At 35.0% G+C, this 23,945-nt stretch overlaps 2 protein-coding genes across 2 annotated transcripts; both read right to left on the bottom strand.

Moving 5' to 3' along the window:
* Positions 1–2,630: 2,630 nt before the first annotated feature.
* On the bottom strand, positions 2,631–10,778 carry LOC129284043 (uncharacterized). Its single transcript, XM_064111510.1, has 3 exons — positions 8,374–10,778; positions 6,315–6,464; positions 2,631–3,923 (listed from the first exon to the last, which is right to left on the bottom strand). The coding sequence occupies exons 1-3, from the start codon at positions 9,183–9,185 to the stop codon at positions 3,707–3,709; spliced, it is 1,179 nt and encodes a 392-aa protein (XP_063967580.1). The 5' UTR covers positions 9,186–10,778; the 3' UTR covers positions 2,631–3,706.
* A 3,570-nt stretch (positions 10,779–14,348) lies between these two features.
* Positions 14,349–18,052, bottom strand: LOC129254673 (mediator of RNA polymerase II transcription subunit 31-like). The gene is made up of 3 exons (XM_064111501.1): positions 17,957–18,052; positions 17,560–17,656; positions 14,349–16,034 (listed from the first exon to the last, which is right to left on the bottom strand). Exons 1-3 carry the CDS (start codon positions 18,042–18,044, stop codon positions 15,593–15,595), a joined length of 627 nt encoding a protein of 208 aa, XP_063967571.1. The 5' UTR covers positions 18,045–18,052; the 3' UTR covers positions 14,349–15,592.
* Positions 18,053–23,945: the final 5,893 nt, after the last annotated feature.

Genomic DNA, 23,945 nt, shown 5'->3' with positions numbered 1-23,945 from the left:
TTGAAATCCTTTTTTTATGAATGAGAAACGTGACCTTGTTTGAATGGGTTATAATACGACCCAAACACCTTTACCGTGGTATACTTTGACCCTGTAACACAACGCTTTACCTTTGATCGTACGGCCATTTTTTACGATTGAATGTGTTCATCATCATTATGTGCAATTAATTGTAGAAGAAAAGTGCGATCAATCGCTAAGCTTGGTGTAGCGGGTCACTTGTGAAACAACACAAAAGGGATGGTCTATTCTGTATAGTATACGTTGACCAAAATAAATCGTGAATGAAAATGGCCTTGCCCTAATCAAGAAGAAACCAAAACGTGACCGGAGATTTGTTAATTCTGCTCTAGAGCAACAATTATTATTATTATCACATAAAAGTTGACAGAAAGGCCTACATATTATATTATTTATAAATAAAGTCAGGTTTAACACACCACTCCCAACAGGGCAGGAAACTTGAGCTGCTCTTACAGAGGAAAAAGATACACACAAAAAATATTAATTCACAAAATCGGTTATCTTGCTCCAGTTTGCTTCCGATATGTTTTTTGTTTCCTGACCGGGTTAATATTTTGGCAACTCGTATTTGTTTTGTTATGATTTCGGCATGGGTTGGGAGTCGTTTTTTTTTTTTTTTTTTTTTTTTGGGGGGGGGCATAATTCCTAAATGTATACTTCCTATCACATCGATCTTTCTGATATTGATTTTCTATCCCACTCTACAAACAAAATGTGCCGTAACCAAATTTCATTTTATCATTCTATAATCAACCAATGTTGCTTTGTTTCAGTTTGCAGGTTGACATTATATTACATAAAAGGTTTTGTTATAAGAGCTCTTTATATTTTCGTGAGTTTTTTTTTTGAACCGGTAAATGAAAAAAAAATGATACCATTCAACAGTACTGAAAAAACGGGATATGAAAAAATATAGGAGAAATAAGAAAGGAAGAAGAGTGTCAGAGAGAGAGTTCTGGGTTGTGAAATTCTATGTACAATATTCTTATTGAATTGACGAAAAATGACGTCACCTCGTCTTGCCCAGGCCCATACCCTCCCAACGCCCCTGCCCCCCTCTCTCTATCCCTCGCTCGGTCGCTCCATCTCGTTTCCCTTTAAACTGCGCTCTCCCCTTATATTTAGAATATTTTCCGTTGTTTTGTTTTTCTCTCTCCCATCATTTTCACTATACAGTTTGACACAAATTCACACAATGAATAATGAATGACGCTGATATACAATCATCAATATGCATTTCTCTTATACTGGTCAGACGTGTCCTTGGGAAAGGAAATAAGTCAAGAGGAAATTTAGTCTTTATTTTGTTTATTTAGGTTATTTCGGGCAAAAGGAATACAAATCATAGAACTTGAACGACCAATCGACCTCTTGGAAAATCCTGGATTCGCCCCTGCTCACACACGCACACACACACACACACACACACACACCCAAGCAGTGGCGTACCGTGGGTCACGGCATGGGGGGGGGCACCAGCAAAAATTTTGAGTCACTTCGTGAGCGCGCTCAGTTGCCAGGTATACTGACTTAATAGAGACATTTTAAACGGATATGTATCTCACTAATCAAATAATGCGAGTGCGAAGCGCGAGCTGAAAATTTTGATATTCAGACCTAAAAAGGGACATTATAATCAAATTTTTGTACCTGTCTCGCTAAACGATGCGAGCGCGAAGCGCGAGCTGAAATTTTTGTATAAATTGACACCAAACAAGGAGATATTAAGGACTATATTTTAGGAATCCATAAAGAGTATACATATCTAACCATAGTCATGATAGTCATCTAATGCGAGTGCCAAGCGCTTGCTGATTTTGTTAGAATTACATCTAAACACATGAAGCACTTGTAGTCATGAATCATGAATATCATACGCATCTCACTAATCAAACATTGCGAGCGCGAAGCGTGAGCTGAAAATTTAGATAATTCAGACCTGAAGAGGGGCATTTTAAGGTTTGTTTGTAGGAATTCACGAAGACCATACGTATTTCACTAATCAAGTGATGCGAGCGCGAAGCGCGAGCTGAAAATTTGATATTCACATCAGAAAAAAAGGGACATTTCAAGGACTGATCCATATTCATGGAGAGCAGACATATCTCACCAATCCACTAATGCGAACGTAATCACGGACAAGAAATGTTTTATATTAAGACCTTAACATGGGGCAATCACTTTAAGTAGTCATGAAAAAGAAGCATATGTTACTACATAAAACAATAATAACTCGAAGTGCGAGGAAATATATTTGGTGTATATTGACTTGAAAACGGGAGGTTTTAGTACAACAGGATTATATATCATATTAAACAGACAATGCAAGCACCAAGAACAATGAAGACATAGGCCCTGAGAAAATTATGTTTCATAAAGTTATGATAAAAATGTTTATTATGTAATGTAACATAACATAATTATGATATAAAATTATAATGAATAAAAAGTTCTTCTCTCCCACTTCGTTTCTCTTTCTTTCTCCGTCTTTTTCTCCTTTTCCCCGTTTTTTTTGGTCAGCCGATTGGGGGGGGGGGGCACGTGCCCCCCATGCCCCCCGTAGTTACGCCACTGCACACAAGAAACAAACATTGAAGCAATGGAAGCAAGGAGGAGCATGTGAGAACATGCGAAACATGAAGGTTATTTTTATTAAAATGATTAGTCAAGAATTTATCATAATTTATAAATAGCTCTGAATGAAATATCGTTTCACAACATCTAGCCAATTCCCCCAATGGTTTAGAAATAGACAATAATAACAATATGATCATATAGCAACGCCATTCTACCACTGATGCCAACATGTCGCTGACACTCCTACTACCACCACTAATTTTATCATTGTTTGATCTATTACTATATATCTATCTATTACTACAAATTACTTTTTTACCGATCATTGTCATTATCAAACCCGCTTGTAAAAAGAAATCACTTCGATTTTCCCATATAATAGCCATATCAAAACTAAGGGAAGTGTATGTTTTTTTATGCCATGGCCAATATGGTTTAATCCATCATGAATTAACTGTGCATTTGAATTGTTATTTTTTAAACATAATCTTATACCACAGTAACATGGGTGAAACGGTTTCATTGTGATTTTTACCACAATAAAATCCCGTTCAAAACCACTGTAAAAGAACTGTAGGCCTACACTGTTAAAAAAACCTGATTTTACAGGGGGAAAAAGAAGATTTTGCAGAAAGCAATAAGAGAATCATTCTGTAAATTCATAAAACAGGAATTTTTCTGCAATTTAACAGAACAGGTCTGTTTAAAAAGGGGAAAAGGGTGTTTTATTAAAGGAAATTTGTAATGTTCCATACACCAAATACCAATTTCCTGTAAGATTACGCAATCTGGTAAGATTACAGGTGTTCTCGAGACTCTGCTGCAGGAACTTCTTTTATTTTAAGGATAAATTTTCTAACAGTGTATAAGTGCTTCCAAATTACCATGGTTTTGCAATTCATTGTAAAACCATGTTTTTTTGTTTGTTTGTTTGTTTTTTTCATTTTTATTTCGTCAAAATATTCAAGCTTCTATTACAAGAGAGTATGCAGGCGGCACATCGGGGCGGCACCAGAGAAACCTGTGTCTGGTGTTCACTTTGCTTGGGAAAGGAGTGGACGAAAGGATTTGGCATGGTTTTTCTTTACTTTTACATCAGTATTCATTACATAGTTATGAAATCGAGTACTGGTCCAATAAAGTTGACGATGGCTCGTTTAATCTGTTGATACCTCGAGCAAGCATTCCATGGCCACCACGATCTAGAGATGCATTCCTCTTCTTCTTTGATGTTGAAGCAGGCGCATCCTAGAAGGTTGAAGTAAGCATCTCCAACCGAACGAGATACACTGGTATTCACTCTCAGCAAACAATCACGGAATCTACACAGAGGGTAAGGAGGGGGGGGGGGCACAGATTAAAAGAGATTGTAGAGATGGGAAAGAAATATATAATGAGATAAAGAGAAGGGGTCATGGGGAAAATGGGAAGAGGCAAAAACGATTAGAGAAAGAAGGGAGAGAGAGAGAGAGAGAATGGAGATGTCAAAAGGGAGGTATGGAATAGGGAGAATAGATAGGGGGAAGAGAAAGTGAGGGGGGAGAAACATACATGTAGTTAACAGTTATTTGTCAGTTTGTTTCTAAAATGATTTTTGTTATACACATATCTGCAAAATAATAATGATGATGATGACGACGACGACGCTGAATCGATTATGACATCGCTTTTAATGATGTGCAATATCCCAACCCCTTCTACCCCTTCCGTCTAACAGCAGTTCGGTATCCAATCCGATCAGATTTTTTTTTAATACAAATGACATAAACAATGAAAAGAACGTATTCAATCACAACCAGAGTTATTCAGATAAAACTAAAATCTATCATTGCACACAAAACATAGTTGACGGATTAGTGTTCATGCTCACTGGGAAAATATTTTTTCTTTCTTTTTACAAGAGGGTCTTGCACTTTTCATCAAGTTGCACACTCTCCTTTGGGATTCTGGCGCATAAGCTGTCGTAATATCCAATTACATTCCTCTCAAGAACTCCTTGAAAGTCACTTTCACCGTCAACTTTTTATGCAGTAAGAATCGAATTGAAAACAATATAAAATAAGCTATCAGACTCCATTATACATCATTCGGAATAGCAACCCACGGGAGCAGATGTAGATTTTTTTTTTTAAATTTAGGCCCATAAAATAAATATAAAAACTCAGATAATGCACCTGTTATGTGTAAAATGTGAAAGCTTTTCTGGATCCTCAAGTGAATTGCTATTAGCCCATTTGATAACCACTGGGGAAAAAATGATTCAATATGTACTTTACAGGCTTTTTCTGGTGATTTCTGAGGTGGATTAAGCGAAACTAATCGTAAAAGTATCCACGTATGGCATTGTCAGATATTACCAAATCAAATAATCTTTATTATTAAATTTCGTTGATGCATGGGCTACCATATCAATCAATTATTAGATAAAAAGGTGGAGAGAGATATATAGACTAATCAATAGTTTCATTGTCATGATCTGATACATTGGGAAAGTCAAATGATCAAACACAAAGTCCTTCTAAAAGTAGAAACGAGCACAACTCCTAAAATATATATGGAGTTGTTAACTGGAACCTTGAAAAGAGGGTAGATTAATAGGACAATTACGCAGAGAGAATTCAATGTTTCTAGATTTGTTACCTACATAACGGAAATGGATTGTGTAGAATGCGAGTCCTAACATCCGTTTAAAAGGTAGTGGCAGATCGATGGATTGGGTCGGGAGGGGGTGGGGCACGCCCCTTCTTCCCCCTTTATCTCAAAATTGTCAGAACCCCCTTTGTGCTTTTCAAAGCCGTCAGCATTTTTTTTTTTTTGGGGGGGGGGCTTGTTAGGGGTTTTAGATTTTGATCAAGCAATTTGGGGAAGTGAAAACTAATTTCTGGTTGTCGTAAAATTTCTTGGCATCGTTTTCCATGAAATCCTGGATCCACCCCTAGCTACGCAGAAGTGAATTGAACTCTGTCATTATTTATGAATGGGTCCATGGCGGAATATCTAACAGCTGTATAACCTTGGTTTTTCATCCGTCATGACTGTGTAAAATTACATGGTTATTATACACCAAAAGTAAATTCTATTCGATTTCATTACTCTCTTTTTGTTTAGTAAGGTTTCGACGCTAGATTAGTTTATTTGTATAAAAAAGTTTTCATATTTATAATGGGTGAAAATGATATATTGAATGACAAGCACTTTATTTTAAGGAAACCAAAATCAAAAGGCGCTTCTCCTGAGGACAATCCCTTTGATTTAAGGAAACTAATATTGTAAGGTCATGCACAGTAAGTTATACCATGGACTTACTTGAGAAATGGTTATACCAATAAATAGCATCAAAAAGGCATTTAATTGAAAGAAACTTAACAAAAAAATATGCGAATAACACCTTAAAGTCATCTAAGGACACTAACACTTCAATCCAAGGAAACCAAGAGCTGTGGAGCTATACATTAGACCATACACCCATTCCAATCAAAAGGCAATAATAATTGCATGTACCACTACCCCAGCGATCGTCAGGATTTTATTTATTTATCATTTCTTTCTCTTTTTTTTTCTTTATTTATTTCTTTATTTAATTTATTTATTCATTTTTTATAATGGGGCAAAAAAGTGTAAATTAGTCACGATGTATAAAAGCGAGGGAGCGAAGCGACCGAAATATTATATATTTTTCTAATCATGAAAAGAAAATTCAATAATATTCTTACTTGACATCACATCGGCAATCACTGAGGGTGTAGAGACGATGATTGAATATACTGAATTTATTTTGCCAGCTTTCGATGGTATGAGGGCAATGGTCGTGTTCTCGACAGCACATATCCGTAGTTTCGTGTTCTCCGAGATCATCATACGAACTGATAAAGAAAAAAAAGGAAGAAATGAATATATATGATGAAGCTTTAAAGTAATTTGCAATGATTTCAACAAGGTTAACGACCATTCAACCAATTTCCGGTAACTGTATAAGATGGCAGAAAAAGACATTCCAAATATCCAAATAATTATATTCTTACCATTCTTACATTAATAAGAAAAAAATCTATTCATTATTGACTGATTGATTTGTAATTTATCATAATTATGCATATCTATTTGCTTATTTATTAATTTATTCGATAATTTGTCGTTTTATTTTACCACACGTTTATAGTTAACCAATATCATTGATAATTCATTTGTACTTTGTACATCAAAGGCAAATTTCTGTCTCGTTCTAAAATGTAAAATACAACCTGGGCCAGGTTGTGGCAGTAGTATCTCAAACAAGATCATCAGACGCCAAATAAAAATTATCCTTCATTAAACATGCTTAAATATTTTCAGATGTTTATGTCTGTATTTCAAATGTATCAGTCTCTCCAGTACTTTGGTAAAGGTTAGAATGGGAATTATTTTTGGGAGAGTATATCAATTAACATTCCCATCATACAAAAATGTAATGACCGTTATATCCATCCAGTGATTCTTTGCAAAAGTTAAACTTGAAATGAGCCCAAATTATTGAGGTGCCAGACATAGCACATGTGGCAAAATTTCTATTAAAAAAAAGCTACGAGCGAGGAAGCGAGCGAGTTAATTTTTTCGACCTTTTTAAAACAAGAATCCAATTTGTGTTAGGTTTTATCATAATATTCTGACAGTAATACCGGAATTCACGCTTTCCCCTTTACCTTTCTCTCCTTTTCGCCTTTTTTTTCTTGGTCTTGAAATTTTTTTGGGGGTGTGACCTCTCACCACCCCCATGTGTATGCCGGTGTCTTTTGGTTGGTCCTTATGTTTTTCCTTGAAGAGGCAGTTTAACTTTTTATTTTACAAAAATTAAGTGATTGAATGTCAGAAAGCTACAAGCAAAGTTTATATACTTTAATTTTCGGCCCAGTCCATACTTGAGAAATGGTTTTAAAACAAAAAGGGAAAAAGCCATTGCTGTTATTTTGATTTTGGGGAGGGATCTCGACGAAAATAATTATCGTGCAAATCGAAAATACATCCAAAACATGATGTCATTCTATAATTATTATCATCCACACCATAATAGTTTTGGGACACATACATTTTTTTTAGTAATAAAGTGGAAGAATTTCCAACACGTTTAGGTGAGTTACAGATAGTTTAACTTTTGTGAATTACTCTATTTCAAAAGCAATCGATATAGAATACCCATCATGGTGATATTGTTTCCCTTTTTTACGACACGTATGACATCGATTTCTCTTTTATCAGCTCTATATGACATCATTTTAGGTACACATATTTAGCCAACATCCTGTATATAATGACTGTCCTCTTTGTTCGTGCTTAAACATGTTAAATATACATGAAAATATAATTAGTATGTTACATGCTTTGTTTGAAATCTTGATATCAAATTGACCTTCTCTAAATTAAGAATTCATATATTCACGATTTTTAAATGATACACTTAAAATAAAGCACTAGCAAGAATTCTATCGATTCTGTATATCTGTCTGTATGGGGTGTAAGGGAAACGATCGTTGATAAAATACTTCATTATAATTACTATCGATATTGAAAAGGGATTTATAATACTCAGTTCTTGATGAATGTAACTCAAAATAATTTGAATCAGAATGGACCTTAATGGTTGGCGCAGCAAGGCGGATGTGCGTTGCTGCAGCAGCTGCCTAGTACACTAATGCATGTAGAACGATAAATGTGTTAATTGTAGTAAATAATCTTCTCCATGCAATAATGGACGTTCACAATTAAGGCTTGGAAAAAAGGGGAGGAGTATAGACTTACTCTGCGATGTTTCCCGCTCCACACCAAAGTGTCCCAGGAACGATGAAGATACTCCTCCTCTCTCTGCTGATTCGTTCATCCTCGATATCCAACTCTACACCTTCTTCGTAGACGCCAAGCTCCTGGTCATCAAGCACTCGATCACCATTCCGAGTTTTATCCGCCATCATCAGATGGGCCTTCAAACTTTTCTCCATGTCTCGACATACTCTTCGGGCCTCCATGACTCCTGTCATCATCCGAATCGTAGGATGAAGTCTAACCTCTTTCCTCGTGGTTCTCGGTAGGACAAAAACCTCTGTTGACTTGGTGGCGTTGTGGACATACTCCAAATTGACACTGGCAAGGGAGGGTAATTGGGAGCGTTTCAATGACAGTTGATTGTATCTGTGGATGATACCTTCTGAAAGATACTCGAAGGAATATTTCGTTTGGAAACTTGACCTGAATTCATCGATGTCATCTTGATTTTTTGTTGCCTTACATTCCTTGAGATTGTATGATGGATCGTAGATATTACGAATGAGATGCCTGCCGTCTGTTGCTTGGAGAATAACCATCTGGGTACCTCTGTGGTCGCCGACGACCCTCTGGATAGCCGAGACGTCGTCGAGGTGCAGCACGATCATGAGTTCATCCATCGACCTTGAGATGCTGAGGAAGTTCAACGATCTAATTTGAGACTGTTGCGATGACCATGACGGTGACGAAAGATGCGACGTCTTTGATGACGGTGGATTCCAGGCGATGTCGGCAAGTGACTGCAAACATCGCGTTAATACGATTACGAAGGAAAGAATCAACGGCCGCATCGTCTCGTCTTCCGACTACCCAGGAGGAGGGAATTACAGTGAGATTATTGGTGGGGTGAGAACAGTTGAGAGGTTTCGGACTGAACTAAGGACCGATTGAAAGGGCGATATTCTTTTTATATGACCATTATAATAGCCTCCTAACCCCGCGCTCCTCCATCGTCCGATGGGACGTAGGTCCGGTGCCAAAAAGCGCCAAAAAAGTTAGTCTTTATTTACAAACATTTTAATACCATGACCACTGTAAAATATGCAAAATCAACTATCGGCCAATATGGCCAACACCTTTGGCTGTATCATATTTATTAACCTGTTAAATTAAGTAAACATAATAATTCCATAATATAAATATCCGAATGTAGCTCCGCAATTATTTCCAGTTTCTCATATGTTAATAGGCCTAATGTTTCCTATCCATTTTGGGAGATATACCATCTAAATAACGCCCAGTTAGTAATCCACTCTCTATATACAAAGCATCAGATAACAACAAAATGCTTCAATTGATTTACTCATTGATATTTTTCGAGTCCATTGTAATCAGCAGATACGTGTATACGTTAATAGTTTCTCATAGGTCTGTTTATTGAGAATATGTTTTGAAAGGATTGTAAATGACAAGGTCTTTGTACTATATCAAATAGGAACCGGGTCGATTTCAGAAAACCATTGTCATGAACCGTCACCGGTATATGAGAGGGACTCCATAAAAATAATGAAAGGGAGAGGTACAGAGAGAAGGGATATGCAAATCAGGAAAGGGTTTTCTTGTGTAATTCTACTTCGATGATTGACCGACGAAAGTTCGTATATTGGATTTCTTTCTAAATCGAATTTATTTTCTGTTCGGTTGTTGGTGATTTATGTTTATCAACGACGTGCAGTTCATTATTGTTGTTGAAGCTATCGGTAGAAGATGAAAGCTGACGATGTTAGCGCGCTGCATTAGAATGGAAATCGTGATTAACATAATAACGCGACACTATAAACAAATTAGAATATTTAAAGGTTTTTAATATCAACCAAAATAAAAAAGATGAGAAAGGAAGGGGGTCCCTCGTCTGGCAGCGCATGGAGAGGATCAATCACTGTCACTGTAAACTGCTCTCTGTCCTGTCTGTTTATTGGTTCCTTGTTGTTGTTTTTGTTTCTGTATTTTGCTTGTCTTTTTTTCTCTCGCTCTTGCTCCCTCTTTCTCCTTTGTGTGTATGGTATTTTTTTCTCCTACTTCTCCTGTTGTTTTTGTTGGTGTGTTAGTTTGTTCAGCATTGGTGTCTTGATTATGCAGGGGGGGGGGGACTCATGGGGCGGGAGAATGCATATAAATACATTCATTGATTCAGTTTGCGTAGCTACCTTAATGTCATATTTTTTAAGTTGCTTTAGCTGCATACAGTTGTTGAAAAAGTTATTTTTTATGATTTTGGATTATATCTCTGTCCAGATACAATTTATATGCTATGTTTATTTTCCAATTGTCTATTATGTCATTTGATTTGTGTATTCACAGCTGCAATTAATTTGTTATATTATTTTGTATGATGTCCATGAATTTCATTTGAAGTGAATGAATAATAAAGATTACTACAAAACAAACTGATAAAGATTGATATAATGAGCCTAATCTAACATTCTACATCCACAATTATTTCCTTCGACCGAATTAGAGGTCATATTTTTTATAACTTATCCAATAAATTGAAATGATGAACTTTATCATCTTGTTCCCTACCCTGATCGCCATATATTATATTTCATTATTGAACTGATTCAGAAAAAATAAGTCTTATAGCAATTATTTGAGAACAACCATATTTCAAAACGTAACGAATTCATCAGTGAGCTTTGCACATGCATGAAAGATATTGGCACGTGTCCCCCATCGAATTTATTGATTCGTCCTTACACCAAAAGGACATTTTACACCACCTAAACCACAACCTTTTCAGATTGGTCAAAATACTGATCAATGTGTTAGTGAAGATGGCAGACAGAAATAGACCACTTTGATGGTCATTATTGCCAAATTAAACCATCAGAATATTTATCAATTTCGACCATATTTGATTTGATGCATATTCATCAACACTTCGGTTATCTTTTTTAAGCGCATGCATGCAGCTAATACCTCAGTCACATTTCCCCTAAGGCGGTCGTAAGGCGAGTCGAAAACAGCCGTTTTATTCACTTTGATTCAAACCACCTGTATGAAGCTGGTACAAAAAATATTAAAGCGGCTGTTTTCGACTCGCCGTACGGTCGCCATAGGGGTAATGTGACTGAGGTAGGAACCTATTATTTGTTATGGATAGGCGCACGGATCTAGAGGCGGGGCGCGATTATGTGGCGTCACAAAATTAACAATAACATTGATCTTAAAGTCTGTTGTGCTTCGATATGGCTGTTTGTCAAACCATCATATATACTTCTCTGTTTTCTGATATTATTCAAATCAGCAGGATACACTTCACCTCTAAAATACCCATGGCCTTGGGAAGCGGGGGTCCTGCGTGTATCATTCTCTATTGGCAGCACACCCTGGAATTCTGGTAGGTGTTACAAATGGAGAAATGACCTTTATTTTGTACTGAAATCCCCCTTTTTCTGCTGGTCAAATTTTTCTGAACCAAAATATCCTTAATTTTGTCGTGAAACCCTTTTTTTTTTTTGGGGGGGGAGGGGGTAGACAAATTTACACCAGCACCCCCAGTTTAAAAAAAGAAGTTCCCAGGGCCCTGAAAACAATCACATCCTACTCTGAAAATATCATTACCTTTATATTAAATGGAACTCATGTGGTGAAGGTCAATGTCTTGGTTTTGTAACAACCTATTCTACTATAATAAAAACAATTTTCTGAATACCTTTTCCTGGTTAATGGTTCATTAACGCATAGGAAAAATAAAGATTCAAGGTTGCACAGACCAAATGAGAAGTGGTTTGGCAATAAACAAAATATCAACTATTTTAACTTGGCTATAACAAGAAATCCGATTTTAAAAATACTGTTCGAAATTGTATGAACCATGGCAGGCATGGCTAGAGTTGTTGTTGGGGGGGGGGGGGTTGCACATAAATTGTAGAATACATGTAGCTTATTTTCCCTGAGAGAGTTTTATGCAATTTAAAACGTAAGCAAACCGATGTTTGTCCTTTTTTCTGCAATAACAAGACAAAACAAAACACAATATTATTTTGACCGACATTACTACACCCAAAGCAAGCATGTTAGATAATACAATTATAAAAGGTTGTAATTCTTTCAGGTATTTCTGTGTCATTGTACTATTACTAATTCCTATCAACTTTTGTTATACATGAATTTTGTTTTACTACGCTTAGTTTTGCACTGATAATCAACTTTGTATACTAAATCGTAGACCATTTGTTATTATAAATTGATTGTTGAAAAAAACATGGGCGGGAGAACAGAAAGAAATGATTAGTTCCACACTATATGAAAATTAATAAAACTGTATGTATAATAATAATATAAATATATGTATTAGTCTATGCCATCAGTCCACTTATACTTTTATAATGTTGTTTGTTTTAGAATAAACTTTCATGTCAGACAAACTATTGCCCCCTGTACTAAAAAGGCCATGGTTTTCATTAACTAGAATATAATATGTACTGATGTAATATTAAAGGGGGGAAATCAAACATAAGAGCCATTAAAAAAAGTAGGAAAGGCAAATTAATGATAAATGGGGAAAAACATAATAATAATTTGAATTAAAATATTTCTTTCTTGTGAATCGATGTTACATACGATCTGTATGTCATTTAGACCTTCATATAAATTCCATGAAATGCAATTTTTTACAGGTTCATGACGATTGAATATATCAATATGCAGTGATATATGAAACGCACAAGTAGAAAATAATTTCATTTTTTTTCAATGAAAGTGGCATTTTACAGAATAGCTGGAGAGATTTGGGTATCATGTACCATCTATTGGTTATCATTATTTTCACAACTGCACCACCATTTAGAGTCATATGCAATTTGTTTAAATTCGAATGAACATAGCTGTAATCTTCCAATACATACATGTATTTGCAATTAAAGTTTGTTTCTCTCAGAAGTTTTATTTCACTCTTTCTTCATTCATATCAGACTTTGAAGGATAAAATTGTAATCAGTAAATATTCAGTTTTATATTAATTTTGGTTTGAAATCCTTTCCCTGATAAACTTAAGAGGAATATTTTATCCATTTCAAGATCCAATATTCAGACCATTAACTTCCTGTCCACTGGATTTTAATTTATGCAAATATTTTTTTTTACATTTGATGTGTATTTCAATGCCATTTACAATATTACCCGACAAAAAGAATAATTCTACAGAATAATCTTTTCAAGTAAATAAAGAAAATATCATGTTATTATTTTACACCAAATCCTATAGTTGTAATAAATTAATATAAAAAAAACGTGGGGTATGAACTTGAGAGAAACTGTGGATGAAAGGATTTTGTATCATTTGTATGGCAGTATGCATTACAGATGGTGCTTTATACACTAACACAGCAATCACTAACTCACTGATTGCTTCATCAATCTAATCTCACTCCCCTTTTATTTTGGAATCCCCAACTGGGGCACTAGAGTTATAGGTTTCACAAATTAAATAATCTAAACTTGGATTATAGATAAAACTCACAAATACAGCACAAAACTAAGAGTACCAGAATTTATATCTTTTATATAAGCATATTTGGCATTAGAATTCTGTCATTTGTCATTTTCTTTGAAACAGTACATGTTGGGTAAAATGCTTTGAGATTTTTAGTGTAAGAAGAACATTTTTAATCAGCAAAATGACACAACTCTGGAAGTCATTTTTTTTTAGTGTAGATGAGTAAATTTCCCAAAATTAACAAGGAATCAAACAAAATATATGCACAAGCAAATACAGAACAAACAAACATACAACATGGGTATTCTAAAACACAACTCAAACATTTTACCTCACAGAAACTTCACATTTACTCACAGCAAAGACACACATGTACACACTGATACAAAATAATGTGTAGTTCAGGACACAGCTAGGGTCAGAAGGAGCTGGTCTCTATTCAAGGCTTTCGTGGTCAAGTAAGATTTCAGTCACAACCATCAATAAGTCAAGTATCATCAAACTCAATACCATGTAAATTTTCAGTTGATATTTATTTACAAAATATAGAGACAGGGAGAATACCTCTCTGAAATAATACAAAGTAACCATGAGAAAATGATAGATGTATGCATGCTTGGTCTACACCACTTCGTCTAGTTTGCAATATGGGTTATCTTCATTAAAAATTAATATAATAAACCCTTTATGGGTCATCTTTCCCTCCCCCATCAAAATTACCTTAGCATCAACCCTGGATGCATAATTGGGAGGATATGAAGGGGGGTTGTGATGCTCAACTTAACATTAACATTCCATTTGACATTGGGAATCATCACAATAATATCATGTGCATAAAATTCATTGCTGTTTTTATTTCAGAAAAGATAGTTTTGATGCATAACTTGTCTGTACAAAAGGGAAATAAAAATATATAAATCAAAACCAATTTCAAGTATCACTCATACATTTTTATTAATTTAATTTGATCATCACAATTCTTGGATTAACCTCAAGATTTAATTCAGCTGAGTAGCCAAAGATTTTTATTTTTTTTTAAAGGACAAACAAGAGTCATTATTCAATTCAATACCATAATTTTTTTTTACCAAAACTTGAAATAGGCTTAAACAACAGATCATTGTAGATGCACCCTGTCAAGTGCTAGGATGCTGTCAATTCAGCAATTTGGGGACTGGGTGATATTACTTTCTATAACAGAGATTAAGTGCAGGGATCAGAAATATAGCAATATCTTGTTGAAAACTGAGTTTACTGTGTAGAAAAATACAACATTTAACTAAAATTGTAGCTTTTTTGGTCTCTGAGGTTGCTTCAGCTATAATAAACTAAAGTATGTTTGCACTTTAATATAACTAAAGATATTACTACTCCAGCTTTAGTTCAATTAATCATCATCAATATGATTTGTCCATTCAATGAATAAATTCTACCAGCAGAACCATCCAAATGTGTACATCACCTGGGTCATGTGGACAAATTTCTTGAAGGAAATTACCATCCTGGAGTGGGTGTACACTTGCAACCCTTAGATTGAAAGTCAAAAGTCTGAACCACTAGACGATGTGGCTACAATAATTTGGTTGAACTGTAGGAAGTAATGCAACTTAGCTCCACTTGGTGTTCAATCTTTCTTCCAACAACGTCTTTAAATATCTTCTTCTGATATTCTCATACAAAGAAATTCCATAAGCTAACTTCAGCGGCTAGGTATTAGCCATCACAGAAGAAGCATAAATGGGATTGTATTCTTAATTATCATTTCATTGTTTGTTGTGTTGTAGATCCTTGTTGTAATGGCTTTTGTTCTTGTTGACCAGTTCTCATTTGTGAAGCCATTTGTTGATGTTGTTGCTGCTGATGTTGTGAAGCATGTTGCTGCTGTTGTTGCTGCTGATGAGGATGTTGCTGAGGTGGCAAGGGCGCTTGCATGATCCCTGCTGGCTGATTTGAAGTCCCACTTGTTGCCACTCCGCCGGCAGCTCCTGGGACTCCTTGTTGCTGCTGTTGCTGGGTGAGTTGTTGATGTTGCTGCATGTTCTCTAGATGAGACTGTTGTAGTCTCATACGCCTCCGAGTGTAGTGTTGCCAATGCAGAAGCTGCTGATCCTCAATAAACTTGACACACTGTGCATTGGCTAATTCTCTCCTAAAGTGTTCATACTGCAACAGCTCCAAGAAATGAAGACATTGTGGAAATCTAATACCAAAACAAGTAACAAATGGATCACTTTAAAAAAATCAATCAATCAAGTATTACATACACATTTAAAGGGGAAGTTCGCCCTGAAGAAAAGTTTGTTGTAAAAACAGCAGAAAAAATAATAAAAAATATTGGTGAAGGTTTGAGGATTAAAGATAAAGAAAGTTATTAGAATTCAAAGTTTTGGATTTGTGACTTCATATGCGTGCAGCATTTCTACATAGCGAATGGTAAAAAATCAATGAATTTCAAATTTTTTATGGTTCCTGATGACTTTATTTTGTTTTCTATTTATGATTGGGTGTGAAATGATTTGTCTATTGATATACAAAAGGCTCAGTAAAACCATTTTCAATTTTCTGAGAAAATGACATTTCATTGATTTTTTACCATTCGCTATGTAGGAATGCTGCTCGCATATGACGTCACAAATCCAAAACTTTGAATTCTAATAACTTTCTTAATCTTTGATGGATTATCTTCAAACCTTCACCAATATTTTTTATTACTTTTTCTGCTATTTTTACAATAAACTTTTCTTCAGGGTGAACTTCCCCTTTAAGTCTTCAAAATTCAATCTCTAATGTGTTGGTATTTACTTAAGACCAGATAACGCAAAAACATGTGCTATTTAGTACCTCTGCTATTTCGAACAGGGACTGATTCCTGTAGTCCTTTAGAGATTTGACTTTAGACACGCTCACCAGTATACATGTGTATATCTTTCTAGCACCACTTAATTTTAGCAAATTCAATTTTATTGACTCATTTTGATGCACAAGACTTTCAAACAAGCCTGGAAATTATATGTAAATAGTAGTTACTAAGCTAATGTCTGTATACTGAATTCAGTTCTAATTTGATCTCTGGTATAAAGTAATATTTCAAATATGTATAGCCAATCATGACACAAATCTCTCTTAAACAGATTCAATTTGTCAGCTTATTTCACACTCAGGCCATTCAGACCTGTCTGGGAATAATTACTAAAGGTTTCCTTCATCATTAATCATAAAGAAAGAACTCTGAAATATACTCAAGGATCACTTTTTTATCATTCTAATAATATGACAAACAACACATTTAGGATTTTATGTTGTGAAAACCTCTATTACGTATCCTCTCATAAAAAGAACACCTAATCTTGTGATAGACTACATGTAGATATGTATTAAAGTCATGGGGAAACTGTATGTGTGTGACATTACATAGCATTAGTGATCTCAATATTCAAATGCTCATAACTTTCTTATCATTCATTCAAACTTCCTCAAGCTTTCTGTTTCTATTTCTTAGAGTTTTCTCTTTTCTATGAATTCAACTGGTTTCAAGGGTTTCATTCTCTTGAAGGAATAGCACCATATATTGTGCTGGAAAAAGTATCAATTCTACAGTAGATTTTCCAAATCATATTCAATGAGTAATGGTATAAGCATACTTCTATGGGTTAAAAAAAAAAGAAAACAAAGAAAGTTGATTTGAATAAGTCTTAAATGGATTACAATCAAACTCTGATTCTTACTTGAGATATTTGGCATACTTAGGCTCCTTCCAATATTGAAGATACTGAAGATAGTTAACAAACTTTTTATCTTTGAAGTAACCTCTCTGGGCAAGAACTGTAAAATGAAAGAAAAATATCAGAATAATAATTGAAGATAAGGGATGTACCACAACGTATAAAGATTTATAACAAGTATTCTATGAACAATTGTGAGAATTCCTATCTCTTTCATTGCATATACTATTAACACAATATCAAAAGGATTTTTTTTGTTTTGTACCGTCCCAAAACAACATGGTTCAATAAAATATGAAGAGATTGTAAGGATTTTTTAAGTGTAAGCCAGTATTCTGAATTTGAAGAACATTTCAGGAACTGCATTAAGAGAGTAGAGGTATCTACTATTCATACTTACAGTTAAGATAGTGAGGGTTGGCTAGGCACTGAACAAACTCCAATTCCACTTCAAATCGGATCTGCTCTTGGTCTTGTGGAGGTTCCATTCCTTTATAAGACAAATATACAAAATAAGAATAAAGATGAAGCTGATTAGAAAATACACTTAATGTACATCTACTTTTATGATACTTAAAATTGATTTTCATTTGGCGTTACAGCTAAAAAAATCTCAAAATATATAAAAAAATTTACTTTCTTTTGACGTTATTATAGCAATATACTCTTTTATGTTGACACTTGACAGTCCTCCTTTGTCTTTTTTCTCCTTGTTCTACAAATACATTAAACTATCTAATGTACACTTGTACAGTATTGTAATGCAAGTACAGTGACTCAATAAAAATGGAGTAACTCTCACGCATATATATTATGCACTTTTGTATGTGTGTGTGAATTGTTTGCAGACATCTGCCGCCCTTTATATGCGTCTCGTAGCTTAGCTACCAACAAAGAGGACAAGATGGCCACGTAAACATCGGTAAGTTTGATCTCATCTTCTCATTATAATTTTTTTTTTTTTTTAATGTTTTAAAATATAATAAATATTGTATAAATGTCGGAATGAAAGGAGGAGAGCTAGAATGAAAAAAAAAGAAAATAATGGAAGGAGAGAAAGAACGAAAAGAAAAAGGAGAGGAAGGGAGAAAAGGAAGCAAAAAAATAAGGAAAGAAAGAATGAAGGAAATTTAAAAAGGAACAAGAAGGAAAGTAAGAGAAAGAAGGAAAGAAAAAATTAAGAGAGAGAAAGGATCAGCCTGGAAAGAAAAATAGTAAATAAAGATAGAAATTAGAATAAAAAAGGGCAAGCAGGAAGGATAGAAGAAAGAAGGATAAAAAAGAAAGAAAGAGGAAAAAATTCAAACTTCAAGCAACAAAAATCCAATCATCTAACAAAAATCATATTTGGTGTTTTTTAATACATTCTTACAATTTTTAAGAAATAAAATGTTTTAGAAATGAATAAGATTTAAAAGTGAAACATTGTCAAACTTAAAAATTAGATGAAATAACGGTGGCATCATACACAGGCATCTCCCATCTCATTACAAGTTCGCACCGATCACAACAAGACTCAAAATGAAAGCTGAAACAACTAGATCTAGTTATTTGTTGTTCCTCCCGATTCTCAAAATTTCCCGCTAAATTTGTAATTATTTTGGTGGAGAAACTGTTTATCAGGTGATAAATAATTTGGAGGGAGAAGACGTGTTTTTGCTTTGCTCTGAATATTGTCAACAAATACTTGGAAATACTTTGAAATGACTGCTTCATTTTACATTGTGTGAAAGCTAATTGGACACCAAAGCCAGTGATGTGATTTTTATTGTTTGACTTTTGAAAACTGCGACGTTATCGTCGGTAAGAACATTAATTTTCGTCAATTTTAATATTCAATCTTGTTTGAAAATCAACATCACGCGCGAGATACTAACGCGCATCACTAAGACGCATATGACTTTACGCTAAAAGGCATCTTTGAAGCGCAACATCCATCTCCATCCATCTCATCCAAATCAGGTCGGGTCAGTGTGACGTCATCGATAAACAGAGTATGCCAGGACCTAAGAAAAATCAGTCCATAACGTTCGAAGATTTCATTGAAATCAAGTCTGAACTTCAAAAACTAAACAAAACACTAACATCACAACTCAATGAAATTAAATCTGGTCAAGATGAACTTCGAAAATCTGCTGAGTTCTTCAGCGATAAAGTGGATGAGCTCACCTGCGAGGTGAAAAGGCTGAGTAGTGAGAATGCTTCTATGAAGAAAGAAAATGAGGATCTGAAAGCAAAGATGACGACACTTGAACACCAAGTGAATGATTTGGATCAATATCACAGAAGGATCAACTTAGAAGTGGCAGGTGTTCCTGAGAAGGAAGGTGAGAATGTGAGGGAGGCTGTCCTTCACGTCATGAAGAAAATTTCACCAGAGGTATCCAACGACGACATTGATGTGACACATCGACTTGGTCAGAGAAGAGAAGGTGGTCCAGCCAGACCAATCATCGTTAGATTCACGACCAGAAGGATGAGGGATACTCTATACTCAGGCCGGAAAAAACTGAGGGAAACATCAACCCGTCAACTGGGATTCTCAAGAGATGAAGGAAAGGTGTTTCTCAACGAAAATCTAGCCCCAGCTAAGAAGTCTCTCCTGAAGAAGGCAAATGACGAGAGAAAGAAGGCGGGATACATGTTCTTATGGACAGTGAATGGCACCATTCTGGTGAGGAAGAGCCCGAATGTTCCACCGGTTGCAATTCATCGAGAAGAGGATCTGAACAAAATTAAGTAAAACTCTCTTACGCATATATGTTTATATTATACTGGTGTTTTATGTAAATAATGATTGACTTTGATATGATTACGAACATTTCCAATGATTCCAATGATGTTATTAATGATATTGGAGCTAACAATGATGAACTTAAAATTGATTTAGATCCAAATGATGGGGCTTCGAGTGTCATATCCTCAAACTACTACACTCAGGCTTCAGCCAAAAACATTTTCAAAGGTTTACCTTCTTCCTGCTTGTCTATTTTGCATCTAAATATCAGAAGCCTTAACAAGAATTTTGAACAATTTCGTTTATTTTTAGATAACTCAGGTGTTCCCCAAAATACAGTAATAGGTTTAACTGAGACATGGCTGTCAGATAAATATATTAATATGAATGCACTCCCAGGTTATGATATACTTACAAATAATCGTGTTGATAAAATTGGTGGTGGTGTTGCAATTTTTGTGCCGAGTCAATTTGAGTATGTTATTATTGAAGACATGAATTTAATGAATGAAACTGCAGAAACTTTATTTATTGAAATTAGTGATCGTGATAACAGAAAAACTGTATTGGGAGTTGTTTATAAGCCTCCTCGCAGCAATAGTGCTGATTTTCTAGACACTTTAAATAATTTACTACATTATCATTCTGTTCAAAACAAAAGATGTATCATAATGGGAGACTTTAACTATGACCTGTTAGCGAGTGATACTAATATTTTTGCAAATGACTTTTTAGAGACATTCCTTTCTGCCTCCTTTTTGCCACTTATTTCTCGACCCACTAGAATCACTAATACTTCCGCAACTCTGATTGACAATTTTTTCTCCAATATACGTTCAGAATTTAAAGCTGGTATAATTATTTCAGACATGTCTGATCATTTCCCAATTTTCATGTATTGTTCTAATCAATATCAGCCAAACAAACTTCCCGATTACGTATCTAAGAGGCGTGTGTATAGTGATATAAATATATCTCGTTTGAAACAGAGTTTAGAAGAAGAATCTTGGGATGATGTATTTAGTACAGAATGTGTTGACAAGTCCTACGAAACATTTATTGATATCTTCATGAGTCATGTTAATGAAAATATTCCTTTTGCAAAGCCCAAGTCCAAAAATTATAAAAGATCACCCAGACTACCTTGGATAACAAATTCAATTCTTCGTTCGATAAATAGAAAAAATCGATTATACTATAAATATATATCAAGATTAACTGAGAATACTCGGAGCCAATATACTAATTATAAGAATACACTTACAGGGGTCATCCGTACTGCTAAAAAGGCATATTACCATGATCAATTTAATCAATGCAAGAATGATCTTAAAAAAACATGGAAATTGATCAATTCTACCATCAATAATGGACCAAAGTTTTCAAAGATAACTAAGCTTATGCATAATGATTCTATTATTGAAGATAAAGTTCAGATGGCAAATATTTTCAACAATTACTTTTCACAAGTTGGATTTAAGCTCTCTAGAAGTATACCAACAAACTCCCATTCATTTCATCAATATCTGGGGGATAGAAATCAAAGTTCTATGTTTTTCTCTCCTACGAACGCACAGGAGATAATTAAAATTATATCTAGCCTAAAATCAAATAAAAGTGCAGGATTTGATAACATTGATAACAACCTTTTACTAAAAACTATGAATTATATAATTGACCCTCTTATTTATATATTCAATTTGTCATTATCATCGGGAAATATTCCAAAATCAATGAAAATTTCTAAGATAATACCAGTCTTCAAAAAAGGTGATAGTTCTTTAGCAAGTAATTACAGACCGATTTCATTGCTTACAAACTTATCTAAAATTCTTGAAAAATTGGTTCACATACGAACCATATGTTTTTTTAAAAAGCACAACATCCTATCCGATACTCAATTTGGTTTCCGGGAAAAGAGTAGCACTTCCCACGCAATACTTTCTTTGGTTCAAACAGTTGCCAAAGCTTATGACAAGTCTTCGAATACGATTGGTTTGTTTTTAGATTTTTCAAAAGCATTCGATACAGTTGATCATAACATTCTCCTTTATAAACTTTCTCATTATGGAATAAGAGGGGAACCACTAAAGTGGTTCAAGAATTATCTAACCGGGCGTTCACAGTTCGTTTCACTTGATTGTAATATTTCTGAACGTAAACCTGTCCTTTGTGGAGTTCCACAGGGCAGCATTCTTGGCCCACTTTTGTTCATTACTTATATAAATGATATTGATATGTCATCTAGATTGCTCCAATTTATACTTTTCGCTGATGACTCTAATATATTTCTGTCGCACCCCGACCCAGAGCAATTGACGCAAATATTCAATGACGAACTAAAAAATGTGTCTAATTGGATAACAGCTAACAAACTCTCTCTTAACCTAGAAACAAGTGGAATGCCTCTGGCCGTCTCACCTGCATCACGCGATTCAATATAGCAGCAGTGCTGATTTTGAAAACTACTATAACTCGCGCAAGATGTTCAGTGATACTTGGTTACTCGTATTTCCACGTTTTATGAACTAGACCAATACACTTATAGAGATATGATGGCAATTCAACAAATACCCCCAACGTGGCCAAAGTTCTTTGACCTTACATGACCTTTGACCTTGATCATGTGACCTGAAACTCGCACAGGATGTTCAGTGATACTTGATTACTATTATGTCCAAGTTTTATGAACTAGACCAACACACTTTCAAATTTATGGCTGTAATTCAACAAATACCCCAATTTGGCCAAAGTTCATTGACCCTAAATGACCTTTGACCTTGATCATGTGACCTGAAACTTGCACAGAATGTTCAGTAATACTTGATTACTATTATGTCCAAGTTTCATGAATCAGATCCATAAACTTTCAAAGTTATGATGGTAATTCAACAGATACCCCCAATTTGGCCAAAGTTCATTGACCCTAAATGACCTTTGACCTTGGTCATGTGACGTGAAACTCATGCAGGATGTTCAGTGATACTTGATTAACCTTATGTATAAGTTTCATGAACTAGGTCCATATATTTTCTAAGTTATGATGACATTTCAAAAACTTAACCTTAGGTTAAGATTTTGATGTTGATTCCCCCAACATGGTCTAAGTTCATTGACCCTAAATGACCTTTGACCTTGGTCATGTGACATGAAACTCAGGCAGGATGTTCAGTAATACTTGATTAACCTTATGGCCAAGTTTCATGAACTAGGTACATATACTTTCTAAGTTATGCTGTCATTTCAAAAACTTAACCTCAGGTTAAGATTTGGTGTTGACGCCGCCGCCGCCGTCGCCGCCGCCGTCGCCGTCGCCGCCGCCGTCGCCGCCGCCGTCGGAAAAGCGGCGCCTATAGTCTCACTCTGCTATGCAGGTGAGACAAAAACTAGCTACATGCTATTTAGCAACAAGATTACGAGTGTACCAAAAGATGTAATTTTAAATGATATTGTCATTCAAAGAGTGCGATCTACTAAATTTTTGGGACTGATCATTGACGACAAACTTTCTTGGAAAGCACATATTGATAATATTTGTAAAATCATTGCACGCAACATCGGTGTCATTAGAAAATTAAGTTACTTCTTACCCCATTATATTTTGTTATCATTGTATTCAACGTTAATTTTACCTTACTTGAATTACGGAGTT

This window comes from Lytechinus pictus, chromosome 2 (genome assembly GCF_037042905.1).
Source record: "Lytechinus pictus isolate F3 Inbred chromosome 2, Lp3.0, whole genome shotgun sequence".
Taxonomy (NCBI): domain Eukaryota; kingdom Metazoa; phylum Echinodermata; class Echinoidea; order Temnopleuroida; family Toxopneustidae; genus Lytechinus; species Lytechinus pictus.
The sequence above is the reverse complement of the archived record's forward strand: the minus strand, read 5'-3'. Positions and strand labels throughout refer to the sequence as shown.